Source organism: Leiobunum rupestre, chromosome 11 (assembly GCF_980474605.1).
Source record: "Leiobunum rupestre chromosome 11, qqLeiRupe1.1.hap1, whole genome shotgun sequence".
Lineage (NCBI taxonomy): Eukaryota > Metazoa > Arthropoda > Arachnida > Opiliones > Sclerosomatidae > Leiobunum > Leiobunum rupestre.
Window position 1 is genome coordinate 42,945,719 of NC_143394.1, and position 23,661 is coordinate 42,969,379.

General features: G+C 42.1%; 1 protein-coding gene across 1 annotated transcript; it reads left to right on the forward strand.

Moving 5' to 3' along the window:
- Positions 1-659: 659 nt before the first annotated feature.
- LOC149922910 (uncharacterized) lies at positions 660-22,848 on the forward strand. The gene is made up of 6 exons (XM_090162667.1): positions 660-1,475; positions 19,035-21,435; positions 21,510-21,645; positions 21,709-21,921; positions 22,005-22,354; positions 22,419-22,848. Exons 1-6 carry the CDS (start codon positions 1,040-1,042, stop codon positions 22,462-22,464), a joined length of 3,582 nt encoding a protein of 1,193 aa, XP_090018793.1. The 5' UTR covers positions 660-1,039; the 3' UTR covers positions 22,465-22,848.
- The last annotated feature ends 813 nt before the right edge of the window (positions 22,849-23,661 follow it).

Here is a 23,661-nt window from a genome sequence, read left to right on the forward strand (position 1 = left end):
AGCCCCTATTGTAATAACTTTTGGTATATATACAGGGTGTTTCAAAAGGTTATGAAAAAATTTTAAGAAGTTGTAGGGGGTGAGTTGAGAAGTATGCCTGTTTTTCCCCCATTTTCCTACGATGAGTTAAAAGAGCGCAACAAGCGCAAAACCAAGTAGCAGGGACTTTAAATGCTGTTTAAGTTTACTTTTTTACGCTGGTTACCTCGATTTGTTTACAAAGTCCTTTTTTACCTATCACATCCTGCTGCTTGGTTTTGCGCTTGTCGCAGCCTACTTCCAGGGGCTAGTAGGCCACACTTTGAAGCTCTCTGGCGCTCTTTTAACTCATCGTAGGAAAATGGGGAAAAAACAGGCATACTTCTCAACTCACCCCCTACAACTCCTTCAAATTTTTGCATCACCTTTTGAAACACCCTGTATATTTTGGAAGTTCTAAATAAGGACGTATTGGTAAAAAAATGTATGCATCTGAGCGTCACGAGTGTTTTGATATCTTACTGAGGAAGTGATAAACAAATGACTAAGGGGGGGGGGGGCGGGTTCGGGTAGACGATACTCGTTGGGGTCAAATGTCAGCGAAACTGTTATTGTTTAGGCCAATTTCTAGTCTAGTCTGGGTGCTTTGTAACTAAAGCGTGTTTTTTGTCTATTCGCAGCTCGATCCAGTCTGCAACAGGGAGACTCAAATTACGAGAAGCGAGTGGTAGAAACATCGCAGACTCTGTTTCCTTTCGACGGAACAATAAAACATCCCCCGCTGGCATCGGCGACACCGTTATGGGGATCAACTGACAGTGTCACCCGAAGAAAGCGAAGAATAGCCAGTGACCGGATAAAGAAAGCTTGTTTATATCCGCGGATTTTAGGAGAAGATGAGGGCGGAATCGTCCTGGCCTCGCCCCGGGTTCCCCTCGTATTTGCCTCTTAATAACTCCAAATGAGAGGAAGAGTGGCTTCAGTCGTCCCAGTTCGGACTTGAGAAGAAAGAGAAAACAACTTTTCCCCCGTATCAATCTTTATCCCCCGTCCGCGGAAGATGCGGCTATTCCGCAAACGGTCCCCCTCCCCTCCTCAGCTGGTTCGGCTGTCCTTTCACTCCTCGGAGTGGGACGCCAGCGGTGGCGCCCTCGATCGGGAGTTTTCCGAAGCGGGCTGGGAGAGCGAGGAGGAGGCCAGTGGCGGCGCGTTCCTCGCCAGAAGGGGCCGAGGCAACTCGACGGGATCGACGCGCGACGATTTGTTCTCGACCAGCAACGGCGCGACGCCGGGTTTGTCTCGAAATTGGCGATTCTCGCTTCCCAGCATTCCAAGCGCGGCGGCCACGCTCGACTACAACCGAAGCAACGACAATTACGCCACCGATTCTTCTCTCTTCGACAACCGGACAAGCAACGGGATGATCTCGCTGCAAACGTCCTGCAAGTTAGCGCCGTTAGTTACTTTCACAGAGTCACCAAAGAAGCCCAGGAAAGGTGAGTGTCTTTCGTTTATTTTTCGGCTCGTTTTTGCCATTTTGGCAGTCGGGGCTCAAACAGGGTGGCCATGGTACCTGGAAAACCTGGAATTCCTGGAAAAGTCAGGGAACTTGAATATGGGTATAAAAATCAGGGAACTTGAATATGGGTATAAAAATCAGGGAACTTGAATATGGGTATAAAAATCAGGGAACTTGAATATGGGTATAAAAATCAGGGAATTGAAAAAAAATAGTCTAACAATCAGTTTAATGTCAGGGAATTTAATTTCATTTGCAAATAGGAAACTATTACTAAAATATAGGTTAAAAAATACAAAATCTTGGCACAAAATAAGTCAGGGAAAATCTCCAGAGATGGTCGGGGAAAACCTGGAAAAGTCAAGGAATTTGATTGTGTAAAAACTGTGGCAACCCTGTCAAATTCGTAAGACGCGATTAAATAAATTAAAAACATTCTATGATTTTTCGCGATTGGCGGTGACGCGACCTCGAAAACGATGTTGATAATCAATTGTTAAGAGTATTACCTAAAGATCTAAACGAAGAATCGGGTTGTCAAAAGCTTCAACAGCCTTAATCTTCATTGTTTCGTTCGTGGACCGAGTGACTAAGTTATAAATATAATAATACAAGGGGGAGGTTTGTTTTGGTTTCTAATTACGCGTTTAGCCCGATTAACTTTGAACCCCGAAGGGAGGGGAGATTGCCAACTGTCCAAACACGCCGTAAATTTCCATACGTCCCTCGCAACAGTCCGCGCAAACAAAATACGTATTCTTTTCCCTTTTCGCCGGTTCATTAAAATTCGGGAGGCGTCCCGATGGGAACAATCGAAGCGACGCGTCAGGTGTTGACCCTGTCCGAGTGCCGAATTGGTGTCATCCAGACCATTAGGTTTTTAGTTGCCGAATCGAGCGACGCCTGTTCCTTTAATTCTCAAATATCCCTAAGGCTTAGCCCTGGTCGTTCGTTTTGTTGTAGCTAATTTCGCCCCCCCCCTGGTATCCCGCCCCCGGGGGCCGAGTAGCGCCACGAGAGAGAGAGGGCTGGGGATAATATTTTACAAAAGCACGACTTCGTCATTCCAGTACGAGAATTTATTTCTAATGAAAAATAGGCTTGACTGTAATAACAGGATTTCTTTTTATCGGCAAATATTTTTCTTCCATCTCCGTCCGAAAGAGTTCTGTAGGCATGTAGGGCAAAAATTAATCTTTGCTGAAGATTTAATGAAGGTCTTTTTTATACCGTCGAGAGAGGGAAACCGGTATTATGTAGGATAAGACGTCCCCGAGGGATCGCCGAGAAATATTTTCTTTCGCGGTTTTTTTCTTCTACCTCGCACTTAGCAGGAACTCGATAGAATACCTTTTTTTTCAAATAATTTCTGACTGTTTGGCGTAATTATAGCTCCTTATTTAACCCGTCGAAAGGGGCGGATATCCACGAGAGTATTTAGCGTAAACAAATTCCGCTTCGATCTCTGTTATTCGATCTTCCTCGAAGGCCTCATCGAGTTACGGGGCTTTGGAGGCTGAAACGAAACGGCTGTATTAATTGCCTAATTTAGATACCGCATCGTGAGTTATTGGGTGACGTCATCGAGAGTTCCCATACGAAGTTTTCGACCAGCGTCCTTTCGGGGTTGAAGACTGAGGCCGAGTTGTTGTTGGGGATCGCTTTCGCTCTTTGGTGGAATCCATCTTCGTCTTTGTCCGCTCGCTCCACCGAGAGGTTCGTTTTATGATTTAAGCGTCCCCCGTCATTTAGGCCACGCTCGCCTCTTTCCCCGCTCGGGGGCGCGCCGAAATCTCCAGCCATAGCCGCTTCGACACCAGTCCTTTTCTCTACAGGATCGGAGCGCTAAAGGGAGGAGAGGGGGGGGGCTTTTTTTTTGGCTTCAACTTCTTCCCGACATATCCCGTCCTTGCCTCGAAGACTGCTAAAAAAGGCTGGCGCGCACGGAGAGCGACCCCTTACTTCGGAATGGCGTGCCACGCACGTGGAGGGATGGGTCTTCCCGAAAGGACACCGTGGTTGTTGTCGTGCCCCAACGTAAGTTTTATCATCCCGGGACGACAATGGGCGATCTTTTTGTATGTTCGGCCGCTCGGTGAGCGCCTCTTATTTGCTGATATACTTCGGTGGCGTCGTGGAACGCGCTTCGGGACAATGGAGGAGCCGACAGAATTTTACGTTCGATCCCCAACGGTGTTGTATTCGGCGTTCCGTTCCGCCGGTATCCAGGCGCTGTCGAAGTCCTAGTGCGAGTTCTAAACCCTCAACGGGGCAGACGGGCGTTTAACTCGGGGGTCTTCTATCTGTATGTTTTTTATAACCCCCTTAAATCTTTTTGTCCGGGGTTTCGAGGATTTAGTCCCTCTTACCAACAGTTCTACGTTGCGATCTATTTAGCGCGAGCTGGTTGTCGTGTGATAAAACACCGTATCTTAAAGGCGTCGAGACCGCGATCCAGGTAAAGTCCTAGATCGATTTTAGTGTCACTTTTTATTTCGAGACTTCTATCCTAAACATTCCGAAAAAAAAAGCTAGACACCCCTCGGATGTCAAAAAAATCGAAATGTTAGCGAAACCTTCCCAGTCATCTTTAAATTACGGAAGAATTCGGTACATTTTAGAGTTGAAACTGGTTTTTATAATAATATTTAAACTCCAAAAGTCGCCTCGTACGTTTCACCTCCCTCCCCCACTTGAAATTGTCACTCATTTAATTTGTCACTTTTTAAAAAAAAACCTAAATTATTGAGTTAAATAACCCTAAATCTCCGCGAGAGCCTAGTTGAAAGCGCATCGGCCTAGACCTTGGCTTTTCTCTAATCAATTCGGCGCATCATTTCGAACGACGTCTCATTTTTTTTAACGCTTCTCCGCCTAATAGAAAGCGATAAATAAGCCTTATGATTAATGACCGTTAATCATAGCTAAAATTAATCGCGGATGGTTCTTTCCTTTTTATCGGCTTCTCTTAAGCCTCGGTCGCTTATCTACAAATCTCGGAAAATCTTTCTCGAACCTTAGAACTAGTGGAGAGAAGAGAAAACACCAGCTTAATCGTTGGATTTCGGGGTCTCTCGCGGCTTGCTTCGAACGCGTTTCAAAATAATTCCGAACATATCTATCGCCCTTGAGTCACCAGTTTCAATTGTTTTTTGATCCGATAAGCGAAACATAAGCGCGTGAACCGAGTGGGGGTTGTTTGAACCGATAAACGTATCTTGAATCCGTTAATTTTCGATTCTTTCCGGGGCTGGCTATCTCCGGATTCGCATCTCTTTTTCAATTATTTTATTCGGTTTCCTTTCTCCGTTTCTCATTGAACGGGCCATTTATTTTCAATCGAGATTCGAGAAGGCATTTGCATCAAGCGAGGGTGAACGATTAAATTCCTTTACGGGAAAAGATGCGAAACACATTTACGCTCCTTAAATGAAATTCCCGAATGAAACTAAAAACAGAATCTAGGATGCTGGAGAACCTTCAAATTAATTTATCTATTTCCTCGCTTGGTTGCCGTTAAGGATATACGTTGTATTTTTCATTCGTTCTTAATACATGACTGCTCCTTCGAATCGGTTCTGTTGTTTTAGCGAGTTTCGCTGATACGTTTTTGAGAAATTTATTCGCGAAGAAGGGTTTGTTTTCCTTTAACTTGACAGTTTAGTTTAAAGGCTGGAATGTCGTACAATCTGCGGGTGATTCATCTTCGTATACTTCGGATACGAATATCACTCGACGCTAATTCGAAATAGCAACAATCGCGCTCCGTTGAAGTCGCCTTTTTAAATAGTTTTGACCCAAATTTTCCAAACTCATTGTTTCGCGTTGAAGGTTGTTCGTTATTGGCTAATAATGAATGTCACTCTTAACCTCATTAGTGTCGCTATGCTAAAATAATAAATACGAAATTACTACGTCATTACGTAGCTTTAGAAAATATAATGAAAAATTTCCTATAAAACTATTATACGTCCATTTTAGTTTATCCCCTTTGCAACGACGGCAAATATTACCGGAAATATTTCATTATTTAAGTCTTCAATTCCTTTTAACGCCGTCGGTGGAAAATCTGTTCCAGAAAAAAGTGGAAAAATCTCCGCGAACAATTTAAATTGGTACCGTGCGTTTAGGGGGGTTCCATCCTAAATCCAATTACCACCCGCCACTTCCAACTTTGTCATTTGCATTTCGCAATTCCCGTCGAAAGGGGGGAGGGGAAAATGAGGTCCCTCCCCAACTTCCGCGCGCTCCCGCTGTCCCAAACTCTCCGAAAAGTTTATGAAATCACCATCTGCTTCCCGACTTTAATTTATATTCCCCCAACGATTTTTAACCTGACATGTAGAAAACCTAATGAAAATTTCTGTACTACAATTTCCAACGCGCGAAAGTAAAAAAAAAAGTCATTACGACCGCGTCTCTCGTGGCTTTAACAAACCCCCAAATTGCCTTCCAAACGAGCTTTATACACTGTGTCTCTTACGTGGAACGGAGACTGCCTTTATTTTGACCACACAGTGCCGGGGGGGGGGGGGAATAAATTTTTCCCAGCCACCCCCTCCCCGGTGCGTTTGAAAAATGAGAAAATTTCTTTTTACATAATTTCCAGACGGCCTCACGGAACACAAACGGCAGATATTTTCTCTTTATTTCGGGTTTCTACGTCCGAATATTGGCCTCGAGGTATGACGATTGGGTACTTGGAAAAGAAAAACCGATGGTTACTTTCCATAAGACCTAGGTAATAATTAATAGTTTGGTGGTCGGAGACAAGCTGAAACTTCATCATAAATAAACATGACTCTTGTTCCAGTATATAGGGCAGGAGTGTACGCTGAAATAAATCGCAATTTCACGCGTTAATAAATTGATTTTTGAACTATAATTTAGTACGTTACTTCCTGCTTTGAAGTTAACGCGCCGGACATTATGAGGTCATCGAAAGTGTAGCCAAAGGCGAAGTTATACTAATACGATACAGAAAGTAACCGGTATAAACCATCCATCTTAGATAATCTTTTTGTAAATTACTTTACCCGCAATTACCGTCGCCTTAGGTGTCAAAAATTCAGTTTAGCGAGATACAACTTTTGTAAATATTATCTTAGATATAATAGTTGAAGTTGCAGTGGCGTAGTGTGGGAGGGGTAAAGGGGGCGGCCAGCGGCCTGGACAATTGAAACGAACGGGTCTGGCCGAGATCGTGGATCGGAAAAGTGATAAGTTCTACACTCCTCACTTTCCGCCCCAAAAACTATTCAAATCCGAATATAGTAACGCCATCTCGTGTCTGTAATCGACACTATAGTTTTTTAATATGGTTTTTAAAAATGGCGATTTTCAGTAAAATTGGTTCGCAGATTATTTTATTCTCAATTTAATAGGATTTGTCATTGTTAAAGCCGTAATTTTTTTATATCGCATAGGTAAATAGCAATTAGCTTTACATCAATAAAAATTCAACAGTTATTGCATTCTATTATTATTATTTAAAAAAAAAATCTGATGAAAACATTTAAAAAACTAAAAAAAGAAACGCGATGCAAAAAATTCATTAGATTTCGCGGCGCCAAAAAATCTGCCCGTCTGCTCGCCGAATTGAATCGTTTCCGCTTACGCCTAGTTCTGATTTCACCCGCTAGGACCGATGGCGTTTGAATCAAACTTATTTTCGAAGAGAACTATCCCTGTGAGTTATTGTTAATCCATGCTTGGCAATCGAACAAGAGGTACAAATTAATATTGACCATTGCATTAAATAGTTCGCGTTGAAAAAACCCGCGGAGTAAAATTTTAATTTTTAAACGACTTGAATCCTTTTACAATCAACAGAGTACCACATAATTTTCACCGATTTTTTTGCTTAGCCGCGAAAATAGGGGGGGGGGGATTTAGGGTTTGCCCCGGGGTGGAAGAAATATACGCTACGCCACTGTGTAGTTAGTATAATGTGCCAAATTTTTATTTATAAAAAAATATTGTAACGCTAAGTACTCGGATAATTAACAACTGCCTAATTTAAGGCTTTACGAGTGTAAGAAAATTGTGAACAGGACCACATGGCTGTCTTAAGTACCGTGCCAATCCACGCAAAAATGACTAGAATCCGTCGTGCTTTGGATAGCATTATTATTTCTTACCACTTGACTCTCCACACGACGACAACATTCCGGGGGAGATTCTAGCGCGTGTAAGGTCACGGTTTTCTCACTTCACTCTATTAATAAAAGAGCGCTGTTTATATCGATTTATTTTTAGTGTACACCAGCACCTTTTGGCGAGCCATTTGGCACCGAAACAATATTAGAAAAGGGGGGTTTGGAACTTGAATATCCAACGTAATACATTCCCCGACAGTTGCCTAATACCGCTCGCCCCCCTCCCCGGCAGACCCCTTCTGATACAGCGTTGTAGGGGAGTCGAGCGCTAATAGAGTTTTATTCCCGGGGCTCTCCCTTCCGCGTAGTTTGGGCGCGCGCTTGGTTGGAGTTCCACGCGCGCCGATTTTCCCTCTTCGCGAGTTCCGCGCCACTTTCTCCGGAGATATTTACCAATAAGTTTCTAGTAGTTCTCCTTCGTTTGTTGGGTAATGGGATACCGGAGTTCTTGTATCGTCTAATGAAAGCAAACAAGAAGATTGCGCTCGTATCCCGGAGCTCTTTTTGAGAGAGTCGCTGCGTAATCTGAGCGGCCCCAAAAACAAAGGTATCAAGAAGGGATTTCGGTATGTTTTTTTCTCTCTTTTTTTAAGTCTTGTCAAAAAAAAAGGCCTCTAGATTTTTCCAGGTTCTTTCCTTCTTAAAACTAGCTTACAGTGGCGGTTTTTTTAAAACACGGATTGCTTGTTACGTAATCATCTCGCGTTTGCCTTCGTCGTATGCCCGTGCACGTGCCAGGGTTAAAATAAAAAGAGTATCGAACCGAACCGTTCGTTTTTGAAGTTACCCGATAGCAGAAACGTTTGGCTCCTAGGATTAATAAGGGGATAATTTACTCCCTTCTCCGCCTTTGATCGCGCTTTCAAGTTAAGGTTGATCGCGTATTCTACCAATAACGCCATCACGTACCTTAAACCGAATTAAAGAAACTAAAGTCGAGCGACTGGTAACACTGAGAATCTGGCTCGGGAAAGAAGGTTTTTTCTCCCCTCTGTATAGTAAACTTGAAGGTTTTCCGCTAAAAATAGAGGTCATATCCTTTCCTCCAAATTGGATTGTTGGGGTTGTTTTATCGCCTTAATTCCGGCTTGCCCCGAGAGCACTTAGATTAATTAGTTAATTTATATAGTACGGGACCCCGCGATAATCCCGCTCGCGTATATCAGTCTCTAATTAAGGCGAAGAGAAGCCGACGGATAACGGATTCTGTTTAATTATTATTCGAATATTTGATGTTCCCAGCGACCGAAACGAGGGATAATTTGGCCAAACCGGAGTACCAGATCTCCGGTATCTTCCATCTCTGAGGTGGTCTGAAAGTGAAGAAGTATTGTTACGGATTTTTTTTATATTGGATTTCTGGGGATTGTGTTGTGAGAATTACAGCTTTTTTACCGCCGTGTTCATTCGAGTGTAGTTCCTAAGATGTTCCTTTTCGTCTAATGGCGGCGTGTTTCCCACCTCGACAATTGTATTTGGAAGAAAGTAAATCTTATTTATAAATCTTTGCGCGTTTGGCTCGAGACCAAATCTGACATTTTGCGTGTTTTTTTTAGAACTGCCCTGCCCACCTCGCTTTCATTTTCGGGGTTATTTTTTTTTCCTCATCCCGAAAAACAACTGACATTTCAATCAAAGTTTGAGAGTGGCTATTTCTCTATTATATAGTTTTTCCATTTATTTTCCATTCATAGTTGCTCGGGTTGGTTTCTTTTCTTCATCGGCGGTTTTAGAAAACCTTTTACTTCTCCGTTTCCCCAATTTTGGGGCTACTAGCGGGTAAGAAAAGATATAATGTATCAATCAACATTGATGAATGGCCCGTTCATTTTTCCCTCGGAGCTTCCATGATGTTTCTCGTCATAATTGTAATTTGGAGCTTTATTCATAGCTTGTTTATTTCGGCCATAGTCAAAGAAAGAACCATTTTCCTCCGTTGGAGCCCGCGTCTGCTTTGAATGGCTTTGGCTTCCTTTTTAATATCAGCCCTTCGTTCCCCCATTCTTACGGGATACTATCGAATATTGGGCGCTTTTTATAGCACGCGAGAAGGACCTCATCTTTTATACGCACTCTTTCCGAAAAAAGCTCGAGCTATTTAATACGTTTTTTATTCCTTTTGAATGTGATTTAATCCAATCTGGCAAGCTCTCCCCGTCCAATCTATTTTAGACCATTTTCGCGAGATTCCGTAAAGGGACTCGCCATAATGGGTGGTCGTACTCGCGAAAGGAAAGTCGCGACCGGTTATGGCGACGTCCGTGTTCTTTTGGACTAGTTCGATCGAACCGTTGCGGGTCGTTGGGAACATCTGCTCGAGATCTCGTTCGAAACTCGCTGTCAACTTCGTCTAACCGTCGCTATTGTTAGATTAATAGGTGTTTAAGGGAGTCAATTGTTAACTTTTTAAGCGGATAGCGTGATGCCGCCAACTGTTTCTAAAAATGGGCACTAAGTCGGGAGTGATTGGAGGCAGCCACTTAAGGGATTCGAAGTGCGTCGTTCTAATAGCCCGGGACTCGTCTCGCGGACTGCCGCTATTCTATCAATCAGAAAGTTTTAATGAGAAGTCCGCTCCTAACTACGTTTTAATTAGCAAAACGGACGGGGAGCAAATTTGTTCGGACATAAACGCGTTTTCAACGTCTTTTAATGATGGCCAAAAAATCCACCGTTAGGACTAATGGTCAGTCATGCGAGAATGTTTAAGAATATTTAATACGCTTTTCTCAGTTTGGTGTGTGTGTGTACCTTTTTACGTAATAATCTAGCGTGTCAGGAGGACTTTGCAGAGAACGCGATAGAGGGGTACATCCGGTTCTTTCGATGCTGGTAACTGAATGGTAAGCGTGACTTCGGTGTTTGGTATATATTAGGGAACTGCAGGGGTGTTCTTCGACGCGAGAGGCACCAAACCGTACCGGTGTGGGCCCTAATTAAAAGCGCCGAAGACTGGCGTTTATACTCTCTCTCTCTCTCGGTTTGGTCGCCCGCATTCCTGCTCGATGACTTTCCCCCAAAATTCTTCCGCACTTTGGCGGCTAATAAGCGATGGAACCCCTCCAAAATATCGCCAGCCCGTCATAAGGCGCTTTGGAATAATCAAGGCGAATACCTGACTTTTGCCATGGATACGGGGGGGGGGGGGGATTCTATGCCTAATTAGAAGAATGAAATTATCGAGGAACTGGTTTACCCCTCTCACTGCCCCTCCATAACCCATTACCATAACCCATTAGCCAGTTAAGCGAGATACTCCTCTGATACTTCAGTCAAAGATATCGTCGCGTCAACCCCCGCTTCCGAAAGAACAACCAGGTAAATTTTACTCGAGTTATTGTAAATCGGTACGATTCGAAAAAATGTCTGACATCAAACCGAGCCGAGAACGGGTCGTCCCGAAATTATAGCTTGGATTCATCCATTTTTCGTCATTAAGGTTGGAATCAGTGGTTTTTGATCCGTTCTAGCCTCGAAGCCATATTTTGCGGCCTTATTAATTTCTCGTATTTCTGGCCCAAAAAAAGGAAATTGTTTTGCTAGGCCGGTTATTGTTGGTAATTAATTTTGCCACGGTAGCCGCGCGAATGAGCCGAGTATTCACGCGGGGGCCTTTCGATACGATGTTATTGCGCGAATTATTTTCCAGGTATGAGAGGGTGAAATACGTAACAGAATCGATTTGGGTCTCGTAAATAATATAAATGATAAAACCATAATGCCAGAAGTAAATTAATTGAAGTTATCGAAATAGCAATCCGAATCGGAGGGCTTTTTCCCTATGAAAATGATGAGAAAATCGAGTCAAATAAAAGCTAATTAAATTAAATCGTCTTTGTTGGCTTTCTGACAAATAAAACATACTTTAGGCATTCTATTTTTACTGGTGCCCATCTTTTTTCGACGTATTATCACGCCAAAATAGACGCGATTCGTTTCTTTACTACGAGCACACGTTATATTCCCAGAAGTAAATGAACCGAAGTTATCGAAATAGCGCTCAGAATCGGAGGGCGTTTTCCCTATGAAAATGATGAGAAAATCGAGTGAAATAAAAGCTAATTTCCATCCCCGTCTTTTGACGCGACAAATTGCACTTGGGAATTGTGGGTATAGCTATTTCTATGCATAAAAAATGGTTTCATAAAAACCAAAACCGTTTTTTTTTTGGCCTAGAAGCACGCAAAATTTCAAATTCGAGGTCAAAATGTAACTTCATAAGGAAAACGCCTCCTACATTGGGAGTATAAAAGTCTGATAATTTAGGTTCATTTACTTTTGTTGGATTTTGGAACTAAATGAAAATCGTCCTAATGGCATATTTGGAGAAGATAGGATATATGTGGATTAAATTGAAATTTGTGAGTTAGTTTTTCCAGATTCGTGAAAATGCAGAAGTGACGTCATTATCATTATAGTGCAAGGCTAGGGTCATCCCCCTTTTCGCCTAACTTAGAGAGATGAGCTCCTTTTTGTTTAAATTTATCGTGAATACCAGATGTATACTGTTGAATAACACAGCCGCTGTTTCAAAATACATTTTGTTAAAAACAAACAACGGGACACAAAATATAGTTACTAATAAATAATCGTGATAATTTTACAGTTTTATCACATTAGGCGCGGTAAATGTGTAACCGTGATTCGGTGCACACATTCGAGGTTTGTCAAAAGGTCAGGGAAAAGTCAGGGAATTTTCAAAGGTTTCCAAAAGGTCAGTGAAAAGTCGGGGAATTTGGAAATGTTTCCAAAAGGTCAGTGAAAAGTCGGGGAATTTGGAAATGTTTCCAACAGGTCAGGAGAAAGTCGGGGATTTTGGAAATGATTCCAAAAGGTCAGGGAAAAGTCGGGGATTTTGGAAATGTTTCCAAAAGGTCAGTGAAAAGTCAGGGAATTTGGAAAGGTTTCCAAAAGGTCAGTGAAAAGTCGGGGAATTTGGAAATGTTTCCAAAAGGTCAGTGAAAAGTCGGGGAATTTGGAAATGTTTCCAAAAGGTCAGTGAAAAGTCGGGGAATTTGGAAATGTTTCCAAAAGGTCAGTGAAAAGTCGGGGAATTTGGAAATGTTTCCAAAAGGTCAGGGAAAAGTCGGGGAATTTGGAAATGTTTCCAAAAGGTCGGTGAAAAGTCGGGGAATTTGGAAATGTTTCCAAAAGGTCAGTGAAAAGTCGGGGAATTTGGAAATGTTTCCAAAAGGTCAGGAGAAAGTCGGGGAATTTGGAAATGTTTCCAACAGGTCAGGAGAAAGTCGGGGATTTTGGAAATGATTCCAAAAGGTCAGGGAAAAGTCGGGGAATTTGGAAATGTTTCCAAAAGGTCGGTGAAAAGTCGGGGAATTTGGAAATGTTTCCAAAAGGTCAGTGAAAAGTCGGGGAATTTGGAAATGTTTCCAAAAGGTCAGGAGAAAGTCGGGGAATTTGGAAATGTTTCCAACAGGTCAGGAGAAAGTCGGGGATTTTGGAAATGATTCCAAAAGGTCAGGGAAAAGTCAGGGAATTTTAAAAGGTTTCCAAAAGGTCAGGGAAAAGTCAGGGAATTTGGAAATGTTTCCAAAAGGTCAGTGAAAAGTCGGGGAATTTGGAAATGTTTCCAAAAGGTCAGGGAAAAGTCGGGGAATTTGGAAATGTTTCCAAAAGGTCAGGGAAAAGTCGGGGAATTTTAAAATGTTTCCAAAATGTCCGGGAAAAGTCAGGGGATTTTAAAATGTTTCCAATAGGTCAGGGGATTTTAAAATGTTTCCAATAGGTCAGGGGATTTTAAAATGTTTCCAATAGGTCAGGGGATTTTAAAATGTTTCCAATAGGTCAGGGGATTTTCAAAGGTTTCCAATAGGTCAGGGGATTTTCAAAGGTTTCCAATAGGTCAGGGGATTTTCAAAGGTTTCCAAAGGGTCAGGGAAAAGTCAAGGAATTTGAAAATGGTCCAAAAAAGTACCCCAAAAAAATAAGCCAAATAAATTTTTGAAATAAAATATTTTTCAAGATCTTTACCTCAAACTATTCATTTAATCTACAAAAATGGTCAGGGAAAATTTGTTAATTTGGTCAGGGAAAAACCTGGAAATGTCAGGGAATTTAATTCCAGAAATTTTGTACGAACCCTGATATCTCTCAATACAAATATTACAAACTTAGGGCATACGAAAATCCAATTTAACCTACAAAAGTCACTTGATTGTAGGAGAGACTGTAAATTCGTGTGAGGATGCTTTCTGGTGTAAAGCGGCGAGTAGGTAGCGTTCGTACCCGATAGCTATGAGTAGGAGTTTAAAAGAGGTGCGCTGGCTTTTCGAGGTTTCGCCCCTTGTCAAGAATAGCTTCGTTAATTTTTGGATGAAGGTAATAAAAAAAAAAGAAATGGTGAAAACGTCATCACCCTCGCGCCAATGTACGCGTATTCCTCCGCCGCGGAAGGTTACGCGTCTGAGCCTCATTGTATTTATTAGGCGTTAACGAGAAATTATGTTTCGGGATATCCTTTTAACACGTCCACCGCGTGTTCCTTTCGCCCCCTCCCCCGCCCCCCTTACTCTTCATTTCCTGGACAACTCGCCCTTCTCGTAATTTCGCTGTTTTCAGGCGGTTTTCTACGTTACTCCCTACGTAGATGAAATTCCCTTACCTAAACACGTAGTCAAGGTGGCGGTTACGTAAACTTCACCACGTACCCTACCGTTCACGTAACCGCCACTTTACTCGGCTCAATATTGCGGGGAAAATTATACGCTTATAACTAACTTTCATTTTTTTCTAACAAATCAAAAGGATGTAGTTTTCAATTTTCTTAAAATTTCGGGGCGTTTCTGGTCTCCCATATACTCCCATCCGACCGGAATGTCGCCCTTAATGGGTTAATATTGAATTACAACGCGACGACGCCGAGATCTTTGGAGTTAGATAATACGATATTAAAATAGTTGGACTGAATTTTAATACTTTATTTTTAAATCTTTTTCCCTTCCTTATACGTCGTATATCCGTTTTGCGAAGTATGAAAAAAACAATTATTGATTGAAATGCCTTGGACGAAGTTAAAAAAAGGAACAGGAATTTTTACAAAGATTAGATTACTCAAAGACGTAATTAAACTTGATTCTGAATTAAGATTTATTTTGTACCGAATGAGTTGCGTAATTTTATTTATTGATAAGGATGTTTTTACGAGCTTGTTTTTTCGAATTGCTCCAATCGTTGGCGATCCGTGAGAGTTCTAAGTCAATTTGGAAGTTTATTTTTTTTTAAATTTATCGGTTCAACTAAACTTTGAATTTTGAAACTTTGATAATCACTTGTCAGTATTGATAAGGGCGAGTTGAAGGTTTAACCGATATTTTAAGATGTTTCCTCATAAATATATATAGAGAAATATCTTCTTCGCAGGCACTTTTCAAAGGGCGCTAATTTCCCACGCGCGGATGCAAAATATTGAAATTACGTATTACATTTCAATACGATATTTACTCAAATGTAATATTTTTAGAAAACCTGACATCCCCAGCGGGCCTATACAGTGGCGGACTGGGCCTAATGTATAATGGGTTCCAGGAGAAAAATGACCCCAGCCTTAAAAACTATAACGCTATCATGTATGGCAGGTTTGGTCTATGACTAGTCGGAGACTTTTTCTATAATTCTTATATTTTTAAACCTATCCCATCCTATCTTATCATGTAAATCTTTTTGGAATCATAATTGCTTTTTTAAGCTAAAATTGGTAGTATCATATCCTGTATTTGAGAAATTTGTATCCTATATTATCATATAGTAGTGTCCCGTATAATATAATCCTATTTATTCTTAAAGGAATTTTAAATTTTTTGGCTGAGCCTTCTGGATCGAATTACATTATTGGGATAGGGAAAGTGAAACTTCTGTCGTAAGATATATCATATACTTCTGGTAGTACTTCAGAGTCGGACGATATGGGAAAGTACCTTCCGAAACTTTAATTCGTAACTTCATAGTTCCCATTCATCTCGTATTTACTCGTGCAGAAATATAATCACTGACCAGAGCTACCAATTTTCTCAAATTGCTCTTTTTTTCGATACTTCGTAAAAATCATTCCTTACATTCTATAGCTCGCGCTCTTCAAGCGAATATTTTTTTTAACACCGTCAGTTTGCACTTGTACGATTTTTTCTTCAGTCCGTCAATTCTCCATCCGTGTCTGCTAGCTGTAGAACTTCTGTAACCCCACCCTCAACCTGTTTACCAAGAAAGATGGCTCTATATCGCTAGCAAAACTTTTAAATCAACTTTTTAAAACTTTGATATTTTATTTTTCTCCGTGCTAACTTTTCCTTCTATACGTTAACTGGTTCGGGATAGGTAAGGAGAGAAAACGAAGAATTTTTTAAAGGGTCTCGTCAATTGGGGAGGGGGGGGGGGCTAGCGGGTAGTACTTTAAACGCGTAGATGACTCGGGTTCGTAAGAAAAGGTTGGCCCGTTTTCCTTCACCCCTGGAATTCGCAAGGTCGTTCTCTTCTCGACGCAGTCAAGATGGTATGCTAAGTCATTTCAAAAGCAGTCGGTCTGGCAGAGCGGGAGGGGAGTATAAAAACAGCTGAAGAAGGCGGCAGATATTTAAAACAGGGTTGTAAAGAGTTTTAAGTTCCGAATTATGACTAATGCAACGGCGGGACCCCGTTGAAGTTTCTAGGAGGTCCCACATTTTTTTTTGGCGCACCAGCGGTTCACTACTTCTTGGTTGGAAGGTAATTATTTCTCGCTGGTTTTGGGGAATTACTACAGACAGAAGTCACTTACCAGATAAGTATCCATATAGGTTCTTTTAATGAAACTCTTACCTTCGCAGATAAATAATAAATAATATTAATAATCAGCTAGGCTAATACCCAAGGCACCACCTTAGGTCTAAGTCATCAAGCGACTTTTAAAGCTATTAATTCAGGTGGCCGCGTTACATGGTATATTCCCGTTGGATAGAATCCTATTAGGTCGAATTCCAAATGGATCGAATCAAAGAATATACTTTCCCAATTGATCGAATCAAAAAATATAGTTTCCCAATTGATCGAATTCTAATTTTGCAATCCCATTGGGTCGAATCCCATTTATTCGAAGAAGTTTATAGAATAATTTCAACTATCCAAATCGAAGTAGGTTAGGTTTCATGCTTTCACTTGTGAGCAAACAAAATGTCGGTCGAATGGGACAGGCGGTTGAATGAGAATCGACCCAATGGGACAAAAGCGGGTTACATTGCGTAGGAGGGTGGTGGCAAGCCCTGCATACCACGCGAGCCAACTATTCTAGGCATTTTCCTGATTGGTTGCCCCGCTGTACTTTTAATTTCGAGATTTTTAAAAATCAGCCTGGAAAAAGATAGGTCTTTTCAAGCAACTAACATTAGCAAAATAGAAAGGTGGATACTTCTCTCGTAAGAGGTTTATTATTTACTTCTGTTAGATCTTATACTTGGCGATATGAGTCGCTTTAAATATTTAACATTCGTACGATAGGGGACCCCCCTTTGAGTATCTTGAGAGTCGGTATGTGTTTTTTGCAAATTGCGGTTCCTTCAACCTAATGAAGTTTAATTTAAACATTATGCCGTGGGAGAGTACAACCCGGAGATGCGCGCGTTGAGGGGTCGCCGCTTTTAAGGAACCTCAAATTCTCGCTAGTGTTTCTATTTATTTGACTTTAGATGGGTTAATTTCTCGCGTGAGAACCGCGGTTTTGTATTTGGCATAAATTAACATTAACATAAATAAGATGTACCGTCTCTTATTGCAGGGTTGCCACACGTCAGGGAAATCGGGGATAAGTCAGGAAATTTAAAAATGGGTCTAAAAAGTCAGGGAATTTAAGAATTTTTAAAAATTCGGGGAAAAGTCAGGGAATTCAATTTTATCTTGGCACTTTTTAAAGGTAATTTTACTCTAGATCTATGACAAATTCTATGATTATCATTTATTTCCTTGAAAGTTGTGCTAATTTATTCAACATTGCAATAACTTTTTAACTAAAATATAAGTCCCATTTAAATTTATTAACTTCTGATAAAAGTGAAAAGGGAAAATCTCTTAAAATGGTCAGGGAAAACGGGGAATTTGAATCTGAAAATTTGGTGGCCACCCTGTAATGAATTTTGATGGCAGCTAGGAGCAACATACACAAGGAGAACGCAGCTAGCCTTTAAACACTCTAACGAAGGGTTGTGTACGAATTTCATTGGACGAGCGTCACGAACCTTTACGCTGCACGTTTTACGGGCGGGGGGGGGGAGACAATTTCCGAATTTTCCCCTTCCGACGGCAGCAGGCGCTAAAGCGTCTAGCCAATGAAAAACGTACACAAGAAAATCCACGACTTTTGACGGGTTGCGTTCTCCTTGTGTTTGTTGCTCCTAGATGGCAGCGAATAGCTCGAAATGTAAACAGCGTCACCGAGCTTTGACCTCTCGTAAGCTTAACGTTTATGGAATTAAAGGGGGCGATAATTAGATTTTGGTATCTGTCCCCGGTGATGGTAAATCCCAAAGGCGGATCGTTGTCGACGGAGGAAAAGGCGGCCACCGACAAATGCCCCCTAACGATCGAATCCGCGTAATTAGAGGGTTCCCAATTTAATCGCGTCTCGAAACCGTGGTTGCCGAAGTTAGGATTAGCCGCGGTAATATAGCAATGGGCCAACGCGCCTTCCAGTCAAACGCAGAGACAGTGTCGCCAACCCGAGTTTTAAAGTCTCATTAGTTTTTTCGAACGTGCTTGTTTTTACTTCTGTTTTGCGGAGTAAGTCCTTGTTTCTAAAATTACGGGGTAAAGTATCGCGAGACTTCGTGTTCCACCGCGGCTCAAACCTATAATCACGTAACCATCACCTTCCCGAGACGTACATCAGTCGAAAGTAGAAATAACTTCAAAATGTTATCGCCTGATTGATGGACGTGTAGTATTTAACAATAAAGGTACAAACGTAGCGAAAAAATCTTTCGAAATACTTGTTTTTCTCAATTTGGAGTTGCTATGTTTATTGGCACCGTATACGGCAATTTATGGAATGATTCGGCAGATTAATAGTTTGACGACGCTTTGCGGAAGCTCGTTTCCTCGTTGCGTCACATTCTTGTAATTTGCGACTTAGAAACAGTCTCTAATGGGGGGAGGGACGTTAATTAACCCTCCCTTCGCTCTATCAGGCGGACGTCGTCGAGTAAACCGTGTTTAGAAGTCTATTTTTGTCCTTGTCCTTGGTAGCGGCGGCCTGGTTGGGGGTTAGTATCTCCCGCTTAAAACGGTTTAATAGTTGGGGGCCGTCAGCTCCGCGCGTGTAATGCGTTTCGTAATCGTGACGCGAAAAGTAGGAAAAGATGAGTAATCTCTCCGTCGTTCTTTTTTTCTCCCCTAAATAGGTTTTCCGTTTCCACGGATTGGCAGGAAGCACGTGGGTCCCCGTAAGTACTCCGTCGCTCCGGATCCGCCCCTCGAACTTCCGGTTGATACGGAAGATGAAAATGAGGATCGAGAGAACGCGCCGAGGAGTTCGACGCTGACCAGCGCTCGAAGAGATACTAGTTCTTACGGTTCCACGCTTCCCGGCATCGCCTCCCAAGATTCGGACTTGTCGAGGTGGGCGGGAGCCGCTTCTTTAGACTGCCAGCGACGAATCGAAGCTATCGAGAGAAGAAGAAAGTCTGACAGTTACGAAATTTGGAAGAATAGTTGGATGCCCAGGAGACGAACGTCTCTGGCCATCACCGAAGACATTTGCGCCAGTCTGAACGACGACGCGTTGAGTTCTACCAACGGGGAGCAGGGACATTTGTTGACGCCTTCCAAAAGCGCCGATTGCCTGTTGGAAGAAGAAGAATCTCTGAACGGAGACGCCGATCTTCATCGAGACGAAGAGGACTGGAGTCATTTGGGAAGGAGCGCGCCGATGTACAGAAGCGTGTCCGCGTCGATATTGTGTACGACCGAGGAGAAAAGCTACCCTCGTATTCCTATCAGGAAGGTGAGCGACAGTGTTTTCGCAACGTCTCCTTACAATTGCTCTACCTCGGACTCTGGTCGCGTCGACGTCTTTCTACCTTGTAAAGCTTTAAGTTGCGAAGATTTGTCAGAGAACATCTCGAGCGAAGACAAAGCTCGATCTAGGCTGAGCTCCATCGAAGAAACCAACAGTACCGAAAGCGATACTGGCTCGACAAAAACCAACAAATCATCCCAACTGGGAACCGTCTTCGAAGAGGAAGTTTACTTGGACGAATTTTCTCGGAAAGAATTAAATAGCGCCAACGGTTCGGACACGTCGTCCAGCAACGGCAGCAGTCGGCCCTGTAGTCAAGTAACGGCCTCCGAAGACACGGAAAGCCTAGCCAGTTCCACCCATCACAGATCCGACGAGTCGGGCTACGAAAGTGACGGTACCAAAAACGGTGGAGAAGAAACTCATCACGAAGACGTATGCGCGAAAATGGTCACTTCTACGAACTCTGACGAGGTAGCTTTGCCCAAGAACGCGGCCCCAATGGCACCCAACTGTACAAATCATATTTCGCGGCCTACCACTCTTGGCAAAGGTCCTCTTTCCGATCTTCCGCCTTTATCTTTACCACCGTCGTTTCCGAAGAACGCGTCCGAAAGCAAGTTGTCCGATTTGAAAACTCCCGACCGAAATTTGCAAAGATTCACCTCGTTGTTGCAAAAGTTGACCGTGTCATCCGGTAACGCCAATAATGGCAACGCTCTAAAATCCCGTCATCAAGCGAACGGAACTTTGGAAGAAAACAAAACGTCATACGATGTCAGGAGCCTCCGGATTCGCGGCAATTCCGTGCTTTCTCATTTCGTTCCGAGAAGTAAAACCACTACGGATCTAGCGAGTGATACCAAAACGGCAACTCCGACTAACAATCGCGCCAGTGACTTCAAGAGCGGAGAAGGCAGAGCTAGAACTTCCGTTTCCGAGCTCGACGGCCCAGTTTCATTGACGAGCGGCGGAAAAATGGAATCTCCTTCCAAACTGAATCAATTCAAAGCTTGGACTCTCGACAGGAAGTTTATGCGAAACAAATGGAAGAAAAATTCTGCGTCCAACGAAGATAAGAGCTCCGCTGCTGCTGGAAAAGTAGCGGAAAAGGACTCCCACAAATCAATCGCGAATAGTGACGCGAAAGGTAACTTTGAATCTTCCAATTCCTCTCTGGGCGGAAGACCGAGAAGCAGTTTATTCGGGTCTCCACACTTGTTTAACGGTGAAGTAGACAGGACAACTAAAAACCGCGGAATGTCCATGTCCGTCTCGTCTTTGGACATTTCTCTCGACAGCGTTGCTCCGCCCTTGTGCGGCGATCTCAACATGCAACTACGTTTAAGAAAAGCGGGCTTCAAGAACTTGCCTTCCGCCGACGCTCGACGTAAACAGTGGCTAGAAACGCAAGTAGTTAACCCGCGAGGACTTCCCACTTCTGCCACGATAGGCGACATTCGAGAGGCGTTGCTGACGGCGGAAGTGCCGAATAGCTCGATTCGTCCGAGGTCGAAGAGCGAATGTCACGGTCGTCTTAGGCTAGATTCCGACAGCAGCGTATCCACGAACGGCGAAGACGACAACAATTCCCTTAGACGTCGTCGTCACCCATCCGAACCAGTTGTCGGATTCGCCACAAAATCCACCGAAGTGTTCAATGTGTGTCTCGAGAAAGACACTTCCGGCGAATTAGGACTTTATATCAAAGGCTACCATGATCCGGACAAAGGCGTACTTGGATACGTGATTGCCGATTTCGAAGACGGGGGTCCAGCGCAAAGGTAAACCTAATTTATCTTGGGACCTATTAAGGGCTAAATGAATTTGATTGTAATTAAAACTATTCGACGTTCAGATGTGGGCTTCTGAGGAGAGGAGACGAGCTATTAGTAATCAACGGGCGACAGCTTCAAGGTGTTGAACAGGATGAGGCCCAACAGCTGTTAAAAGCACCCGAGAACCACACTATGCACTTACTGGTGTCCCGGAAGGTAAATATATAGTGTTTATGGATTTAATGATGACGTAACTAATCACTACGACTTTATTAACAGTTACCTCGTCTCGAGAGTCACTGTCTCGAGCCGATTAGGGAATCCGGGTCATCATTGGCTAGCTCCGATACTTCTGAATCTGTTTTTGATAAAAATGTGAAGGAAAATGAAACGGTGAAAACCGAACCAGCTAGACCACCTAGACCGTCTTCAAACAGGCATTCTCACCCTGAAATACTTCCCTGTCGAACGAGTGCAATTGGTGAAAATGAGGTATGAAAATTATGAGGTTTTTAACCTAATTTCTGAAGCTTGCGTCAAATTTTTAAAACTGCTTTTGTTTCAATGAACTTTAGGCAACGGCAAACGGACTGTGCACTCTACCCAGGAGGCCGAAGCACGGACATCAACAATCCACGCTTTTAGTGGCCACTTTTGAAAAAGGTCCGGGAAAGAAGAGTTTGGGCTTTAGTATTGTAGGAGGAAAAGACTCTCCTAAAGGGGAAATGGGCTTCTTCGTCAAAACCATCTTTTCCACCGGTCAAGCTGCTGAAACTGGTCAACTAAAGGAAGGAGACGAACTGTTCATGTTGAACGGAGAACCCCTCAGAGGAATGTCGCACGCTCAAGCTTTAGCGGCCTTCAAGAAAATTAAACAAGGATTAGTCATTTTGCATTTAGCCAGAAAGAGTAACTCTAGAAAAAGGTAAATTTCACCGCTGTCTAAAATTACCAGTAATGGACAAACAAATAATACCATTTTTATTTAGTTCTGTGGTATCAAAATCGTGCAATGATTTGGATTGTCTCTCCTGAAGAAAAGTATATTGTGACGGGTTAATATAGTCTTTTTGGACTATTTATACCAGTTTTTGTAACTTTTGTAACAATATGTTGCTCAATAGTCTAGTCCCTCTTTTTTTTTGTAGCCGTCGCTTTATAAACAATAGTTTACCAAAATATAATATACAACCACCTGAATTCTATTCAAATATTGACTTTAACCTGCCCCCTATCCCTAATCCCCCTCCTTTTGACTTTTGACATCGTAAATTTACTGTCAATTTGTACACTAACGGTATCTTTGATGTTATTAAATAACTTCCACCGAAATGGAAGCATCTCGAAGTTTACCGTTAATTACCTGTGTATAGTTTTAAGCTGTTGCGCTGCAGTTTTAATCAAAATCTATGTCAATATGTAATAAATTTTATTTCGTTTTTACATTTAGTAAATGCTTTCTCATTCTCTAATTCATTTCGCAACATTTGTTTGTTAAAATAGGTCTACAATTAGAGTCCTTTAAATTTTTAACCGGGTTAGCTAGTTTAAAGAGATAGTGTCAGGTGGGACACATTTAGAATTTTGTGATGAGATAGATTTTTATGTCCAGAATTCTAAAATATATAAGTTAGTTATTTTCATTTCGCAACATTTGTTTGTTAAAATAGGTCTACAATTAGAGTCCTTTAAATTTTGAACCGGGTTAGCTAGTTTAAAAAGATAGTGTCAGGTGGGACACATTTAGAATTTTGTGATGAGATAGATTTTTATGTCCAGAATTCTAAAATATATACGTTAGTTATGAAAATTGACTTTAAAAATATTTGCTTATTGTTGACATCATAAATTGCTGCATCGGAAAATAACGAAAACCACCAATATTTTTCGAAAGCTTATTACATTATCATTTTTTTGGAAATAATTAATAATTAAATTCCTTATGCGTAAAACAATTATAATTTTATTAAAGGTAGGATTCCGATGTTGTATTAGTGTTCTCCATAAGGGTTAAAATGGTTTTTGAAAATCTCAAAGTTAGGCTTAACCCCTGTAGCACAAGCAAGTCGTTTTAAGGTCAGCGACCAAAATCCGACTCGAAAAGGCCAAAAAATGTTATGTACGTTTTAGTGACTATTAGTATTTAGTGTCGGGATGCCGACCGTAATTCGTGGACCATTATCCGACTTGAAGAATACCCTACACTTTTAATGACGGAATCGAAAAATTCGG

What these genes read in the sequence shown, in the direction of transcription:
- LOC149922910 (XM_090162667.1), top strand. Translation starts at nt 1,040, where the DNA reads ATGCGGCTATTCCGCAAACGGTCCCCCTCCCCTCCTCAGCTGGTTCGG. An exon ending in GACGGGGGTCCAGCGCAAAG is followed by an intron (nt 21,436 to 21,509) that starts GTAAACCTAATT and finishes TTCGACGTTCAG; the next exon opens with ATGTGGGCTTCTGAGGAGAG. An exon ending in ACTTACTGGTGTCCCGGAAG is followed by an intron (nt 21,646 to 21,708) that starts GTAAATATATAG and finishes CTTTATTAACAG; the next exon opens with TTACCTCGTCTCGAGAGTCA.